At 34.4% G+C, this 17,204-nt stretch overlaps 1 protein-coding gene across 1 annotated transcript in view; it reads left to right on the forward strand.

Moving 5' to 3' along the window:
* PCLO (piccolo presynaptic cytomatrix protein) overlaps positions 1-17,204 on the forward strand; it is a 359,914-nt gene that overhangs the window by 249,499 nt on the left and 93,211 nt on the right. The window contains exon 11 of the mRNA XM_081531727.1: positions 4,100-4,225. Coding sequence (XP_081387853.1) covers positions 4,100-4,225 — 126 coding nt within the window. The remainder of the gene's footprint in view (positions 1-4,099; positions 4,226-17,204) is intronic.

Below are 17,204 nucleotides of genomic sequence, written 5' to 3' on the forward strand. Positions count from 1 at the left end.
TAAATATCAGAGCATTTAATGTAACATATTGATAAACATATAAAAGTAAAGTAGATTTAAACTCCAAATTTAGATTCAAATATGAGGATGTTTCCTTAGTATGCTCATGTTTATGAACAGCTTAATTTTTTATTTTTTCATTTCAATTTATTGAGGTATAATGGACTTATAAAATTATAAGATATTTAAGATGAACATCATGGTGACTTATGAATACATTGTATTGTAGCTGCTTATAGATTTCCCTTAAAGACTGCCTTAACCACATTTATGCTTATATGTTATAAAACTACTGTAACTTTTGATGATCTCTTTTACTAAAGCTCCTATGTTCTTTACAGTAATTGTTGGCCTCTCTTCTCTGCCATACTGTGAGCTAAAGAGCAAAACCAGTGTACCTTCATGGCTTCTGAGGAAGCATTTTAGCAATGTTTCTAGATGGAATAGAAACAGAGAGGGAAATAAGTCTATGTTGTTAAAAATTTGTAAAAGTTAAAACCAATAGTATCACTTATCAAGGACCACTTAGATTTAAGCATGTCTGTTAAAAACTAATTTTGCCTCTTAGGTTTATCAAATTTTTTATTGACATTCTGCTTTTTAGATTTGAGCTGATGTGTTTTATTTAAATAGAAGTGTTTTTGTTTGTTCTGTCTATAGTCAATACATAAAATATCAAAGTTTAACTAGAGAAATGTTAAATAAAAATATCTAGATTTAAATTCTTGGAAATTATATAAAGTAAATTCATACTTATGGCATCAAAATTAGGATACAAGGAACTACTGTAAAATAAACAAATGTTTTCCTTCCTAGGTCTTTTTATTTTCTAACTTGCTTTTCTTTCACAAACTTTTAATATTTCTATGTTACTTTAGTGTATACATGAAAATCAATAGCAGTCAACACAGCAGGATCAACAAGAAAAAAAGTAACTTTCAAAAATTTACTGTGTATTAGAAGTGGTTCTATATACATTGACCCTTGAACAATATGCGTTTGAACTGCATGGAGATTTAAATGGAGATTTTTTTCAATAGTAAATATATAATGCTATACAATCCACAGTTGGTTGAATCCAGGGGTATGGAACTGCATACACAGAGGAACCTTGTATACAAAGAGTTGAGTATAAGTTATATGAGGATTTTCAACTGCATAGAGGGTCAGCACCTCAACCTCCAGGTTGTGGAAAACTGTCTATCAAAGCTCATTTTTCACAGTATTTTCATGGCTATGTATTACTCCCATTTTACCAAAGACACTGATTTGTAAGTATATTTAGAAAGTGTTGAATTCATTAGCATGAAGCTGTATTTTACAAAATTAAATAATTATTGTGGATATAGTTGTAAGTTCCTAGTACAGATCCTTTACTACAAAATTTTAGAATATACTCAGTCAATAAAAATCAAATGGCACTAAGAACCCAACTACTTATCTTCAAGACAATGTCATTTTGCAAAATGGAAACACAATTTTTTTAAGTAGTCACATGTTAATTAATAGATACTGAAATTCTACTTTTTAGCTATAACTTTACAAATTATAACAATGCTATTTGTAGTTTCTAAGTGTATGGCTACACCATATTCTATATAGTACAGAATTATTTTTATGAACTATATTTATATGGTAATTTTTTCCATTTTTTAATTTAAATATATTTTAAAAAATTTTGCAGTGTTGTGTTGGTTTCTGCCATACAACAGTTTTTAAGCTTAAAAAGAAATAAGAGCAGTGCCATGAACACTTTACTATAGCCTACTATATTCTGCTATCATCTAGCATAAATATTGATACAGCACTTGGTCTTGAAAATATGCCTTTACACTCAGGAAATCTCATCAATCATCTTTCGGGATCCCAGATTGACCATGTCTTAAAATAGATATGAATATATTGACCACATTAGAGATTCAGTATATGTATCTGTTTTATGAAATATTTAATAAGTGATGAATTGCAACTTGTGAGCAATTCAACCATGAAAAATAAAGCCAAATCTTAGATTAAGAATCTATTTTTATTTTTTCTGGACAAATTCCATGGGAAAATCCTTTAAATATGACCAGCTATTTTTAAATTCTCATTTTGTAATTTCTAAAATGGCTTAACACTACATATGTATACACACATATATACAAAATAATTGAATAAATAGTGACTAATAACTTTTATTCATCTTCTACTCTTTATTAGTATCTGTCTAATATCTTATTGTAGAATCAGTCCTGGTGAATCTTTAAATGCCAATGTCTAAGAAATCAACTTTAGTTGAGACTAAAAGTCATATATAATACATGTTCTATGTCATATAGCAAATGCTAGTCTTCACTGATCCAGTTATGTTCAGTTCGGATCGTCAATTAATCTCTAAGAACGGGAACACTGAGCTAAGAAACTCGTGACAGGAAAGCTCCACAAGTGGGGCCACAGAGAGCTAGTATCTTATTTAACTCCGACCGTTGGCAACCCTTTGTAGAAACATGCAGTTAATTTGTTTTGTTTTTGTTCTGAGACGAAATCTTCAGGACACTTGCTCTGGTGTAAAAGCAGGTCTCGGGATGAGAGTGGGGACTTGGGGTGCTAGGGGAAAAGAGGGGGAGTCCAGGGGTGTATCAGGGAAGGAAAGATGAAAGGGAGGGAGGAGGGGGAAGAAAAGGGAAGAGGAAATTCGTTTGGGAGTATCATGTCACCTGGAAACAAACGGTGTGGTACCAAAATACCCCCTACTAGATAAATGAAGAAGCAGTGCATCATTCAGCTACTGCTTGTTGAATGTTGGAATTGTGTTGATGCTGACTAGAGGGATTCTTTCTGAGGAGTTAAGTAGGAAAGGAACAGGATTTGGAAGAGACCTGGCTTTTAATTTTAGGGATTTTGAAAGAGTTGGAAATGGTACTTCAATCACTGAATGAAATGTTTAATTAATTGTGTCTTCAGTAAAGGAGAATTCTGCTTTGTTTTAGTGCTTTCTTGACATTTGTAACAAAAATATATATGGAGCTGTATACACTAGCTGTTTTTTAGCTTATTCTTTTAAAAAGATAAAATGTCAACAGTTTATTTGATTCAATTAGATCTCTCATAATAATCATCGCTTCTCGGCCTTTTGGCTAAGATCAAGTATGCTGCTAAATCACTTCAGTCGTGTCTGACTCTGTGCGACCCCATAGATGGCAGCCCACCAGGCTCCGCCATCCCTGGGATTCTCCAGGCAAGAACACTGGAGTGGGTTGCCATTTCCTTCTCCAATGCATGAAAGTGAAAAGTGAAAGTGAAGTTGCTCAGTCGCGTCTGACTCTTAGCGATCTCATGGGCTGCAGCCTACCAGGCTCCTCCGTCCATGGGATTTTCCAGGCAAGAGTACTGGAGTGGGGTGCCATCGCCTTCTCCAAAGATCAAGTATAGTGTGTAGATTTCTCATAATAATCATTCTCCATCTTTCTTCTGCATGGTTAATTATAGAAAAACCTGTTCTGTGGAATAAGGAACAGTTTACCAAGTTGCTCATCAGTAAAGAATGCTTTTATTATCCCTGTATTAAGTGCCATATTAATGCACAAACAATATTAGTTTATGAATTAAGGCTGAAATGTGAATAATAATTCATAAGTTATGATCATGTTTTCACTTTATCAGTTTCAGTCATTTCTATGTTTAACTTATGTCTTCTCAATTTATGATAGCCATTACTTCCTTTTTGTAAGTTGAATGCTCATCAATTTCATAAATGAATTTTTCACTCTGAAAGTATTTATACTGGGAATATCTTCATATAAAATTCTTGCAACATTATGATCAAAATGGATAAAACTTTATTATATTATTGAATACGGCTGAAATAAAAAATAAAAATTATTTGTTAATGTCAGATTAATCATTATAGATCCTACCAAGATCTCAGATAATTCTCTTTTCTGTCAAATACTATGAAATTGTAATATTGTTCTTTTGTTATCAGTGTCCAGTTCCAATATTCATTTGGGGTTAACTTCTATATATCAGAACCCATTTTTTTGTGCACCTTATCACTTGTGATAACTGTTGTCCTTTCTTAACTTACTGCTAATAATTTGCTAACTTTTTAATACAGGTAATGGATTAGGAATTAGAATTGTGGGTGGTAAAGAAATCCCTGGACATAGCGGAGAAATTGGAGCCTATATCGCCAAGATTCTTCCTGGGGGAAGTGCCGAACAGACAGGGAAACTTGTGGAAGGTAAGAATAAGGATTTCAGAGTAAATTAAAATGAATGTGCTCATATTAAACATATCTTAATTTGATCTGAAAGTTTTCTCTTCTTTTACTGTCTAGGAAAACCTCTCCTTGTGGTTAAAGGTAACATTGTGGTACAGTAATGGAAGATATGTCCACCACTGTATTCATTTTATTTTCAATTGCATTGTCCTTTTGGCATTTGCATTGCTCAGGGAGTATCTCGTTTAAGAAACAGTAATTAGTCGAGATTTTTTTTACTGACTGGGGCAATATTATACTTTTAAAAAGTACTTTGATTAAAGGGACTAGTAGTTCGTAAATACCAAGAAAAATCATATTGAAATCAGTGCCATAAAAACATCAGATGATTTGGTACCTGCTAAAGTCAGGTCAACAAATTGTGGATGACCCACAGCCAAATCCATCTGCTGCTTGTTTCTGTAAGCATCGTTTTATTGGAACACAGCCAGGATTTTTAGTTTACATGTTGAACATGAGTATTTCCCACTGCACAAACAGTACTGCATTCACAACAAACTATATGATTTGCAAAGCCTAAATATATTCTTTCTGACCCTTTAGAGAAAAAAAAAAAATTGTCAAATCCTATGTTAAGTACTATTCTGTTCAACTTATTACATCATAAGTATTAAAATAATGAACTTTACAAGTGTATATAGTGCGCCATAAAATGATCTTACTTTCAATTTCAGTCAAATGTTACCTTGATTCCCAAGATGATGTGGTCATTTACATTTTCAAAAATCCAACATAGAGATAGCTTACAAGATTCAGTGATACTATTTGTCATTGGAAAAGACCCTAATGCTGGGAAGGATTGGGGGCAGGAGGAGAGGGGGATGACAGAAGATGAGATGGTTGGATGGCATCACTGACTCGATGGACGTGGGTTTGGGTAAACTCCGGGAGTTGGTGATGGACACGGAGGCCTGGTGTGCTGCGATTCATGGGGTCGCAAAGAGTCAGACACGACTGAGCGACTGAACTGAACTGATTTGTCATGAATATTTTTTATCATAAAGCAATAGTTTTATCGTAAATCTTTTTTCTGTTGTTTTTATCCTAAATTAGATAGTGTTTTGCTGTCACTTCATAGTTTAATGTTGCCTGTTATTGTTTAAAACTTAATCATGTTAAAATTATTCACTGCCATGGTCTTAAATATATTGGAACCTACCAAAAAGTCCCTGAATATTTTGACAGACTATTAGAATAAACACAGACTTGAGCCAGTATTTATTTATCACAGTGTTCTGCTGAAACCAGCTTGACCAACTCACTGCGCGAAGCTTTGCACATCTCTTCCCAGCTTCACTTTGAGTGTCATCATGTTGATAGCTTGAATTGGCCATGGTCAGAGTATTTAAACATGAAAATAGACAAATGCTATAAATCAGAATTTTTTGTTCATTTAGTTGCTTGTTGATTTTCAGAAAGCCAGTTTACCAGGGTATTGCCAAATATATAACTGAAAGCATATTATTAAAAATATTTTAATTATATTCATACAACAGGAAAAATTGGGAGGGCTAGCTAAATGAAAGAGAATACTGTATGAATCAAAACATAGCCATTATGAACAAACACTGGATCTGTATGAATTTTCAATGACTATAATCCCATCATGCCTAATACTACTCTCTTGGTATTATAGTTTAGGTAAGATACAAAGATTGAGGCCCATTTGTAAGTATGGGTATGATATGTTTACTTTCAGATAGCATACTTCAGAAAGAAATGAATATGCTGTTTTTCTTTTAGAATAAAATTTTCGACTTAGTAACTGTACCTAATACAGTTTGACAAAGATACTTGAATAATTTAAAGGAAAATTTCATAACCTTCTTTGTCTTTATAACATGAAAATCACCAGATGCTACAAATCAGGATGATTTTTAAGTACAGTTTCAATGAAGCACTCTGTGATGAATTGATTCTCTTTGTATTTGGTAGTTTATGTGGCTATTTTTAAATTCATGCACCTAAATTAAAAATAGATGTAATGCAAACTCATTTAAGAAGGAAAACTGAAATGAACCTAAAATTACATTTGTGATTTTATAAACTCAGAGACTGCCATTAAGGTCCTCATCTTTTTTTTGAAATTGAGATTTTTGCAGTTCATTTCATTGGTTTAAATGGCAACTCATAAAAAGCTATGTGCATATGACTTGGGATTCCCTAGTGGCTCAAAAAAGAATCTGCCCGCAAGGCAAAAGACCCTGGTTTGATCCCTGGGTCAGGAAGATCCCCTGTGACTTAAGATTTTACTTTTATTAATTGTATTATTTACTAATTCTCCCAAAGTTTTGCCAAGGTGCCAAGTCAGGCCTTTCTGAGTATAAATCCTCTGATTAGAGTTCAGTTTTTGCATAACTCATAGCCATAATTTGCTACTTATGACTTCCAGATTTACTTTATTTTCTCATAAAACATAAATCTTTAATACAGTTCTTGGTAGTATTTCTATTAGATTCATGATGATATTGGATTGACCAAAAAGTTTGTGTCTTTCCATTAGATGTCATGAGAAAACAAATGAACTTTCTGGCCAACCTAATATCTTAAGTGTCAAAATAGATCCTGTATTTGAAACATTAAATATTTTGAGGAGTGATTTTGACATATGAAGGGCTTCCCTGTGGCTCAGATGGTAAAAAATCTGCCTGCAGTGCAGGAGAGCTGGCTTCAGTCCCTGGGTTAGGAAGATCCCCTGGAGAAGGTAATGGCTACCCACTCCAGTATTCTTACCTGGAAAATTCCATGGACAGAGGAGCCCACTGGGCTATAGTCTGTGGGGTCGCAAAGAGTCTGATATGACTGAATGACACTTTCATTTCTGACATAGGATAAGTCATTTACTTTCTCCTATCCATAAAGCTATACTGTGTTCTATGCCACCAGGCTAAAATGATAAAGATTCATTGTTGGTTTTTTGTTTTTTTTTTTTTAGTCCACAACTGACTAGAAGGCTATCAGTCCAAGTTAGTATCTACAAACTTACTTTGTTGAGACCAGTATGTTTTCTGACTTTATTATGTGTGCAGGTGCTCAGTCCCTTCTGATTCTTTATGACCCCATGGACTGCAACCCACCAGCCTCCTCTGTTCATGAGACTTTCCAGGCAAGAATACTAGAGTGGGTTGGCATTTCCCTCTCCAGGAAATCTTTCCAATCCAGAGATTAAACCTGCATCTCTTGCATCTTCTGCATTGGCAGGCAAATTCTTTACCACCAGCGCCACCTGGGATACCCCTATATTTTGTTTTGTCTATAATTATGTGTTTCATTCATACGTGATATCCTTAGTGAACTGAGCCTCAAGCTGGAGTAGATGATCAAAAAATTTCAGAGCAGTAGATTCATTGAAACTGTATTCTGATTTTTATGCCTGATGTGAAATATTATAATAATACCAATTCTCTATCACTGGAGTTTTGGATTTTTTTTAATTTTTAAAATTGTGTTCATGAATGTTAATTTTTAAAAATTTATTTATTGAAGGGATTGAATTTGGTTAATTTGCCACAATTTGAAGTTAATTCTTTCCTAAGGAATATTATATGTGTATATGTGTGTGTGAGTGTGTGTGCATAAATAGATGGATGAAATGTGTTTTTGTGTTTATGTAATTTAGTTTCTCCATTTTTATAATGAATTCCAGGTGGAAACAGGAATTGATTTGATCTCTTCCTGATATGTCTTTCTTTCTGCATTCTGTATACAGATGTATATAGACAGTCTTTATGACTCAAAATTGTCTTCCAGTTGATTTAAAATGTGAATGACAATTGATTGACTATAGAATTATTAGACTATGCTTTTTACCACTCCAAAATACAAAGCTACTGTTCACAGTTTAACTGTCTACTGTTTTTTCTAAATTTGGTCATTTTTCCTATCATAAGTTTTTCAGACTTTTCATGGTTTGACATGTTAACAAAACTCAGTGGCATGGAGTGCCACTCTGTTGATTTTTCAAATCTCCTCTACTCCCTGAACTTACGCATTTAAAGCATACTGATCAGTGATGTAGATTTCTTGATGTTCATATTCTGAAAGTACCCACTTATGCAACTAAATTATTAAATGGAAGAGAAAAAAACAACCCTAGTATATTTTCTGAATCACTACTCTGTTTATTTCTTTGAAAAAAAGATTTTGATTCAACCTCTTTTAAAAAATCTTTCTGAACAAGGTTGTCTATCATGTTAAATAATGTAAGAGAATTTTATGGTTCAGAATCCTGAGAATTAGCGATAATTTTATTGCAAAATACTTAGGCTATATTCAAGAAATTAGTTTTAAAACACTCCTAATATTACCTTGTGTGCCTTAAAATTTAAAAAAAGAAATGCAATAGAAAATTTCCTGAACCAATATTTTAGTCTACAGTGGTTTTCTGAAAGAACTCAGGCAGTCAGGTACTTGAGGGAGCCTAATCATTCAAAATCTTAAAATTTATCTCCCGGAAACATTTTGTAAACCTTCTTAAACAACTACTAGACAAAGAATGATCTTTTGCTGCCTATTATCCTGTTTTTTCACACATAAGTTCAGTCTTTGTTCAGTTGAGAAAATGAAGACAAAAGATGTAGCAGATTAAGTTACAAATCTAAGTTTCTAGAGTGCCAGTTTTTGCTATTTGCTTTAAGATTAAAATGTTAACAGTTTTAAATCAACAATGTTGGAGCCATGAAATGCTCACCAGTATTGGGGTTTTAGATAGTGTGTAATGTTTTCTGATTTTAGTCTTTTTTTTTTAATTGGAGGATAAATGCCTTACAATATGCTGGTTTCTGCAGTAAAACAATGAGAATGAGTCATAATTCAGGCATACATAGGCGCACACACACACACACACACACACATATCCCCTCCCTATTGAGCTGCCCTCCCTGGTCCTTCCTACCGCTCCCCCCTCCTTTCCCACCCCTCCAGATCATCACAAGACACTAGGCTGGGCTCCACATGTTATATAGCAGCTTCCCACTAGTTATCTGTTTTACATACAATAGAGTATATATGTCAATGCCACTTTCTCTGTTTGTCCTACCCTCTCCTTTCTCTGGGCTTCCCTTTTGGCTCAGCTGGTAAAGAATCCACCTGCAATGCAGGAGACCTGGGTTCAATCCCTGGGTTGGGAAGATCCCCTGGAGAAGGGAATGGCTACCTGCTGTGTCCACAAGTTCATTCTCTTCATCCGCATCTCCATTCCTTCCCTGCATATAGGTTCATGATATTGTTTCTGTTTTAATTAATTTTAGCACTTAAAAATATACTAAATATATGGACTTTGAAAGTATATTTATAACTTGCCACTTCCATTTTAAATCTCTATCCTTAGGCAAATGATTATAAACCTTATGTATATTAAATAACAATACAAAATTCCATATAATCAACACTATGATTAACAGCCTCAAAGAATTAGAGGCTTCTTCAGTAATAAACTTTCTTTTCTGCAGCTATTTTACCTATTGAAACCTACATATTGCAATTTAAGAAAGTTTTGAACTCATGGCATGATTTAAAAATAACATTTTCTATAAAAATAACTCTTAGAGAATAGCAAGGAGATATAAGAAAGCCTTCTTAAGTGAACAATGCAAAAAAAGTAGAAGGAAAAGACAAAATGGGAAAGATGAGATCTCTTCAAGAAAATTGGAGATACCAAGGGAACATTTCATGCAAAGATGAGCACAATAAAGGAAAGACATGGCAAGGACCTGACAGAAATAAACGAGATTAAGAGAGGTAGCAAGAATACACAGAACTATACCAAAAAGTTCTTAATGACCCAGATAACTGATGGTGTGGTCACTCACCTAGAGCCAGACATCTGGAGTGTGAAGTCAAGTGGGCCTTAGGAAGCATCACTACGAATAAAGCTAGCAGAAGTGATGGAATTCCAACTGAGCTACTTCATATCCTAAAAGATGGTGCTGTTAATGTGCTACACTCAATATGCCAGTAAATTTGGAAAACTCAGCAATAGCCACAGGACTTTAAAAGTTCAGTTTTCATTCCAATCCCAAGGAAAGACAATGTCAAAGAATGTTCAAACTACCATGCAATTGGACTTATTTCATATGCTAGCAAAGCAATGCTCAAACTCTTTCAAGCTAGGCTTTGCTTCAATGGTACATGAACTAAGAACTTCCAGATGTACAAGCTGGATTTAGAAAAGGCAGAGGAACCAGAGATCAAATTGCAGTCATCTACTGGATCATAGAAAAAGCAAGAAAATTCCAAAAAATGTCTACTTCTGCTATATTAACTATGCTAAAGCCTTTGACTGGGTAGATAACAACAAACTGTGGAAAATTCTAAAAGAGATGGGAATAACAGACTGCCTTACCTGCCTCTTAAGAAACCTATATGCAGGTCAAGCAACAGTTAGAACCAGACATGGAACAATGGACTGGTTCTAGATTGGGAAAGGAGTACATCAAGGCTGTATATTGTCACACTGCTTGTTTGACTTCTGTGCAGAATGCAAGACTCACAAGCTGGAATCAAGCTTGGGAGAAATACCATCAACCTCTGATGATACTACTCTAATGACAGAAAGCAAAGAGGAACTAAAGAGCCTCTTGATGAGGGTGAAACAGGGGAGTGAAAAAGCTGGCTTAAAACTCAGCGTTTAAAAAACTCAGATCATGGTTCCCATAACATCATGGCAAATAGATGGGGAAACAGTGGAAACAGTAACAGATTTAATTTTCTTGGGCTCCAGAATCACTACAGATTGTAACTACAGGCACTAAATTAAAAGACGCTTGTTCCTTGGACGAAAAAGCTATGACAAACATAGCTTATTAAAAAAGCAGAGACATCACTTTGCTGACAAAGGTCCATATAGTCAAAGCTATGGTTTTTCCAGTAGTCGTGTATGGATGTGAGAGTTGGACGTAAAGAAGGCGGAACAGCAAAGAATTAGTGCTTTCTAAGTGTGGTGCTGGAGAAGACTATTGATTAGTCCCTTGGAAGCAAGGAAATCAAAACAGTCAATCATAAAGGAAATCAACCATGAATATTCATTGGGTGGAATGATGATGAAGCTGAAGCCCTAATACTTTGGCCTCCTGATGCAAAATGCCAACTCATTGGAAAAGAACCTGATGCTGGGAAAGATTGAGGGCAAAAGGAGAAGGGGCGACAGAGGATGAGATGGTTGGATGACATCACCAACTCAATGGACGTGAGTTGCAGCAAACTCCAGGAGATGGTGAAGGACAGGGAAACCTGATGTGCTGCTGGTCATAGGGTCACAAAGAGTCGGACGTGAATTAGCAACTGAAGAATAGAACAACTTTATGTATTCTTCACAGATCAAATTTCCAACCATCTCCAAATTTGAGGAGTCTATAATACAATTGTCAGTATTTTATGAACAAGCACAGACTTTGTTCATTTTTTATCTGTTAAAGACCAAGTTCAGTTCTTTTGTTCAATACCATTTGTGCCTCTTATCTCTTTTGTCCTTTGACATGGAGTTCTTTTTTTCTCCATACCCAGTGCTCAACATAGGTGCCTCATAAAATATTTCAAGCAATATATATAGAAATGAGTAATGAAGAATTCCTTTTTAATTACAAAATTTGGTACTCACTAATATATCACTCCATACAAGGTTATGTGAAGCAAAAAAAAAAAATTGATATTGAGCTGGCCAAAATGTTCATCCAGGTGTTTCCATAAGATGTTACAGAAAATGAACATTTTGACCAACTCAGTACATGTACTCACACTCACTGGTAAATAATCATGTACATTTAGAACAGCATCTATATTTGTTAAGACAACTTTTGATTATGTTTTGAGAAAGGAAGTTCAAAATGTTTCCTCTGGGCACATTGTCTTATAACCGTGGACTTAAGTGCTCATAAATTTATATATGTTTGCTCTCTTATTTTTCTCTTAGTTTTTCTTTGCCCTGAATTTAAATTTAGGTCTCTGCAGTGGGAGTGGGTAATTGGATGGTTCCTGATAGAGAAAAACCTCTCCCAATCTGGAAAATGCAGCACCCTTCCCCTCTGGTGGGTTCTTCTCCCATCCAGAATCTCCCAGTTATGTTGGCCCTCTGATGGAGAGAGGGTGAAGGGCACAAAACAGACAAGTTTTAAATTCAAAGTTAAAATCTTAACTCAAAATAACAAGTCCTACATGGAAGTGTTTGCTGCCTGACACATCTCTCTCTGATTTATTTGCACTTAAATGGTGAGTGCAGTTAAATGGTGAGTGCACTTAAATGGTGAGCTTTCAATCCTGGAAAATTTTACTGAAGCAACTCAATGGTTGCATTTCTGTTACATGGTGAAAACAGAAAGTCAGAGTTTGATGTTTACTAATTCATTGAAAATGGATGTGATTTTCCTTAGTCTGAGCCTCCTCCACAATCAGGAAAATTGCTTTAAAAGATTTGCTTTTTAAGATTCCTCATGTAGCGGGGTACACAGCTCAACATCCCACATCTTCTGTTCTGCCTTCCCTCATGGGAATGGGGTAGGGAAGCTTCTTCACATTCTGGTTTGATGTATGCAACATAACACTTAATTGGGTACCAGCCTGCAATTTTTGTTGCAAATGTTTGAGCATACAAAAAAAGCTATAGAGAGTAGTATGGTAAACACCCATGTATTCATCAGACTGTTTTAAGTCTCAATTTTTTGCCTATTTGCCTCATATTTTTAGGAGAAATAAGTATCTATAAATCAATGAAAGCCTCCTGTAGTCACCTCTCCTCTTCCAAACCTCTTACTAACCCAAAATATATCACCAGACAGTATGACAATACCCTTCACTTGCTCTAATTTATTTTTATGTATGCATTCATAAAGTTTATAAGGATTCATTTTGCTTGTTTATGAAATTTTATAGAAATGATAGTTTACTGTACATGCATTTTTGCCACGTTTTTTAGTCCCAACATTTAAGTGGTACATGTAACTGTAGTTGTTTATTTTAACTGCAGGGCAGAATTTTTTTAAGGAAAGAAAAATTCATTTTTATCATTTTTAAAAAATTTTATTGGGTGTCGTTAATTTACAATGTTGTATTCATTTCAGGTGTACAACAAAGTGAATCTCTTATACATTATCTACTCTTTTTTAGATTCTTTTCATATAAAGGCCATTACGGAGTACTGAGTAGAGTTCCCTGTGCTACGCAGTAGGTCCTTATTAGTTACATATTTTATGAATATAGTAGTATGTATGTGTCAGTCCCAACCTTCCAGTTTATTCACCCTCCACCCTCTGATAGTCATAAGTTTATTATCTACATCAGTAACTCAATTTCTGTTTTGTTGATAAGTTCATTTGTAGTACAGGGCACAATTCTATTACTATATGGCTCAACAAGGTTGAAATATTCTCTTTTTATTTATATTACATATGAGGTTTTTGGTTTTTTGTATGTATTTCAAACAATGCTGTAATTGATTTTCTGAAATACTTTCCTTTTCCTTTTGCACACATGCAGAAGTTTCTTCTACAGTTTCATTTTCTGGGTGACAAGAATGTAAAAGAATGTAAAATAATATATAAATAATGTAAAAGAATATTATGTGGTTTCTTCAACTGTAGTTGATTTTTCCAAATTGTTCTCCCAAGTGTTGTACCATTTTTCACATTCATCTGTAGCAAATAAGTGTTCTTATTCCCTTATACTCTTGTTCTTCTTACTCTGAATTTGCTTTTTCAAATATAATGTAAAATGATAGCCCATTGTGTTCTTCATTTGCTTGCCTTCAGTAATATTGAATGGGATAGTATTTTATTAATCTTGTTAGCATTTGGGTTCTCCTCATCTGTGATTTGCTTGTTTCTTTGGCTTATTCCTTATTGAATTGTTTGTGTATTTTTAATTGAATTTCAGAGAACCTTTATATATCCTGGTTATCAGCATCTGTCAAGTAGGTAGCCGAGTACGTGGCTTGTTTCTTTTGTTTCTGTAGTGTCTGTCTTTTTTTTAAGTTGAAACTGAAATGTAGTTGGCTTATCATTTTGTTTCTCTTTAGTAGTATAAATGTTCTCTATTATTTGGGAAATTCTCCTTGCTCCGAAGTCCTCAAATATTAGCCTGTATTTTTTTCTAAAACTTTTAAAATCTCACTTTTTATATAATGCCCTTATAGATGTAGAATCCAGTTGTTTTGGTTCTATCTGTGGTCTGAGAAATTTTAGCATTCTACCCCATCAGTATGGATAATCAGTCGCCTGTGCACAATTTATTGAGTAATGTAGCATTGTTCCACTGATCTTCAATACCCCATCTGTCATATATTGATTTTTTTATACATGTGTGGGTCTTTTATCAGATCTTTGTTCTATGAGATATTGGTCTCTTTGTCTATCCCTACATCAGTGTCTCACTGTTTTAATTATGATGCCTTTATTTTAAGTCCTGACATATGGTAGATAATCTACCATATTGCTTTTCAAAATCGACTTGGGACAGTTCTTGAACTTTGATCTTGCATATACATTCTAGAACTGGCTTGTTAGTTTCCAAGAAGATCTCTGTTGAAATTGGACAGTAATTATATGGAAGGTATAAATTAATGTAGAAAAAAATTTTATATTGAGTCTTATGTATTTGAGTTTTCCATGGGTTCTCAATGCGAGACCTTTGCTCTTCTTAGAGATTTAATCACTGTGTTTTGAATCAATACAATAAATTAAGTTAGGACATTTAAAGAAATTAATACATAGCAATTGTTAAACTTATTAAAAAGTTGTATCATTTTATATTAACCTATTACAATATTGTGTCTGCAGAAAAAGAGTAAAAAATACAAATAAAAATTTATTTAGGAAGTATAATGGAACACTGCTGCTGCTAAGTCGCTTCATTCGTGTCCGACTCTGTGCGACCCCATAGACGGCAGCCCACCAGGCTCCACCGTCCCTGGGATTCTCCAGGCAAGAACACTGGAGTGGGTTGCCATTTCCTTCTCCAATGCATGAAAGGGAAAAGTGAAAGTGAAGTCGCTCTGTCGTGTCCGACTCTTAGCGACCCCATGGACTGTAGCCTACTAGGCTCCTCCGTCCATGGGATTTTCCAGGCAAGAGTACTGGAGTGGGATGCCATTGCCTTCTCCGATAATGGAACACACCTAATCCTTTATATGCATGTTGTTGGCTCTAAGTTTTATTTAATCGCTGGACTTCTGATCTTATTCTCCAAATGATTTTTCCCATAGTATTGTGTATCATAACATCATAATTGTGAAATACATTACCTGTGTACTACTTGAACAGTTTTCATAAGAGAACAGTAAATCTATAAGAACTAAACATCTTTTAGCCATTGAACCAAAAGCAGTTATTTGTTTATATTGATAGATTGTCCAACTAAAAATTAATTGAAGTATTTTGAAGATAAATTATATCTTTATTATTGATAATAAAATCATATTTGTTTGGAGAATGCTGTTTGAAGCTAAGATAGGAATATATGTTAAGTAGGAAGATAGTGTTAAGTTCTAAATGTAGCTTCCAGAAACTTCTTAATGAATCAGTAGAGATATAGACTAGGAGAGCAAAAGTTTAAAACCAATAATATTCAATGTTTGCTATGGATTTAGCCAGAGATATATGGAAAATTAGCTTCTGCAGACTGCTATGCCTGTAAAGAAATGAGTTTATCTCAGTTTGTTCATATGCTATTCTGTGAGGAAATGTACCTGTAGCATAAATTCTAATTCATGGATATTTCCAAATTCTCAGTTTCTTGTTGTCTCAGTGAAGGGGATTTGATTCATCTAGCTAGCTCCTTTTAAAGGTGAATCGGCATGGTTTCTGGCAAAAAAAAAAAAATGTTGTTGGGTATATGTTTGAGAATTAGTAATTGGAGTAGAGATGATGTTAGCTGTTTTTGGCATGTGATTTTGATTTTAGAAGTTGGCCTCTGGAATTCCCCGTACTGAAGAAGTCTATGGTAGAAGAACTAATTTCAGTAGAGGACACACTCCTTTGTGACTTAAAGGAGAATGTTCCGAGGCAAGAAAGTCTCTATTTCTGCTTATGCTTTTTTGGCATATGTTACAGATTGGCATGGCAGTGATCAAGGTTGGAGGACAAGAAACACAGCACACAGATGAGTGAGCTTCCTTGTACTTGTTCCAGGGGGATTACCAGGTACGGACTGGTCGTTAGCATGAGACTTCTCAGAACTCCTACAAGATAGTGTGTCAGGTACACACGGTACAAGAGCACATTTCTGTTGATTCAAAGGTTTTTCTAAAAAAAGTTAAAATTTAGAAAACTGTCTTCTGGGAAGAAAAAACATAAATTGTGGATACCTGGATGGGTAGATTGTCATATACTATTTTTAAGATGCAGTAATATCATACTTACATAATAATGATTAGCTGTATTGACTAGGTAAAGAAAGGCGTTTCTCTTCTTTAGCCATTTATTTGGAAATTAATCAGAAGGAATTGTGTTTGAGTCCATATTTCTGATACGGACACCAAGAAAATGAAATAATTGCCCCTTTTCACATTTTTTGGTATGTACAATACTCCATATCCTAATTTGATTGGTTTGTCAATAAGAGTGATATGCCTTGAAATACATATGTACATTCAAGTGACACTGTTTAACTATGAACAATTGTCTCTGTTCTTAAATTTCTGGATTTGTCTAATTAGTATATCATAAGTGGTTACATTTTCTGTGTGTTTGAACTTGGAGTGGTTATTTTGGAAGTAAGGGTGCTGAACTCTGCTTAATACCTATACCACACCTTCAGACAGCCTGTGCTTTAGCATCTTCGTTACATAAAGAGAATGTTTTTAGAGTCAGAGACATCAGGATTTAGATTGAGCTCTAGTACTTACTGCCTGGAAAATTTGTTTAACTTTTAGTAGCTAGGTATTCTCAGTTGGGAAATTGGCATCATAATAATAGTGTCTGCCAAATTGTTATCAGCAAAAATAATATATCAG

Source organism: Giraffa tippelskirchi, chromosome 10 (assembly GCF_054371585.1).
Source record: "Giraffa tippelskirchi isolate mGirTip1 chromosome 10, T2T-mGirTip1v1.2.pri, whole genome shotgun sequence".
Lineage (NCBI taxonomy): Eukaryota > Metazoa > Chordata > Mammalia > Artiodactyla > Giraffidae > Giraffa > Giraffa tippelskirchi.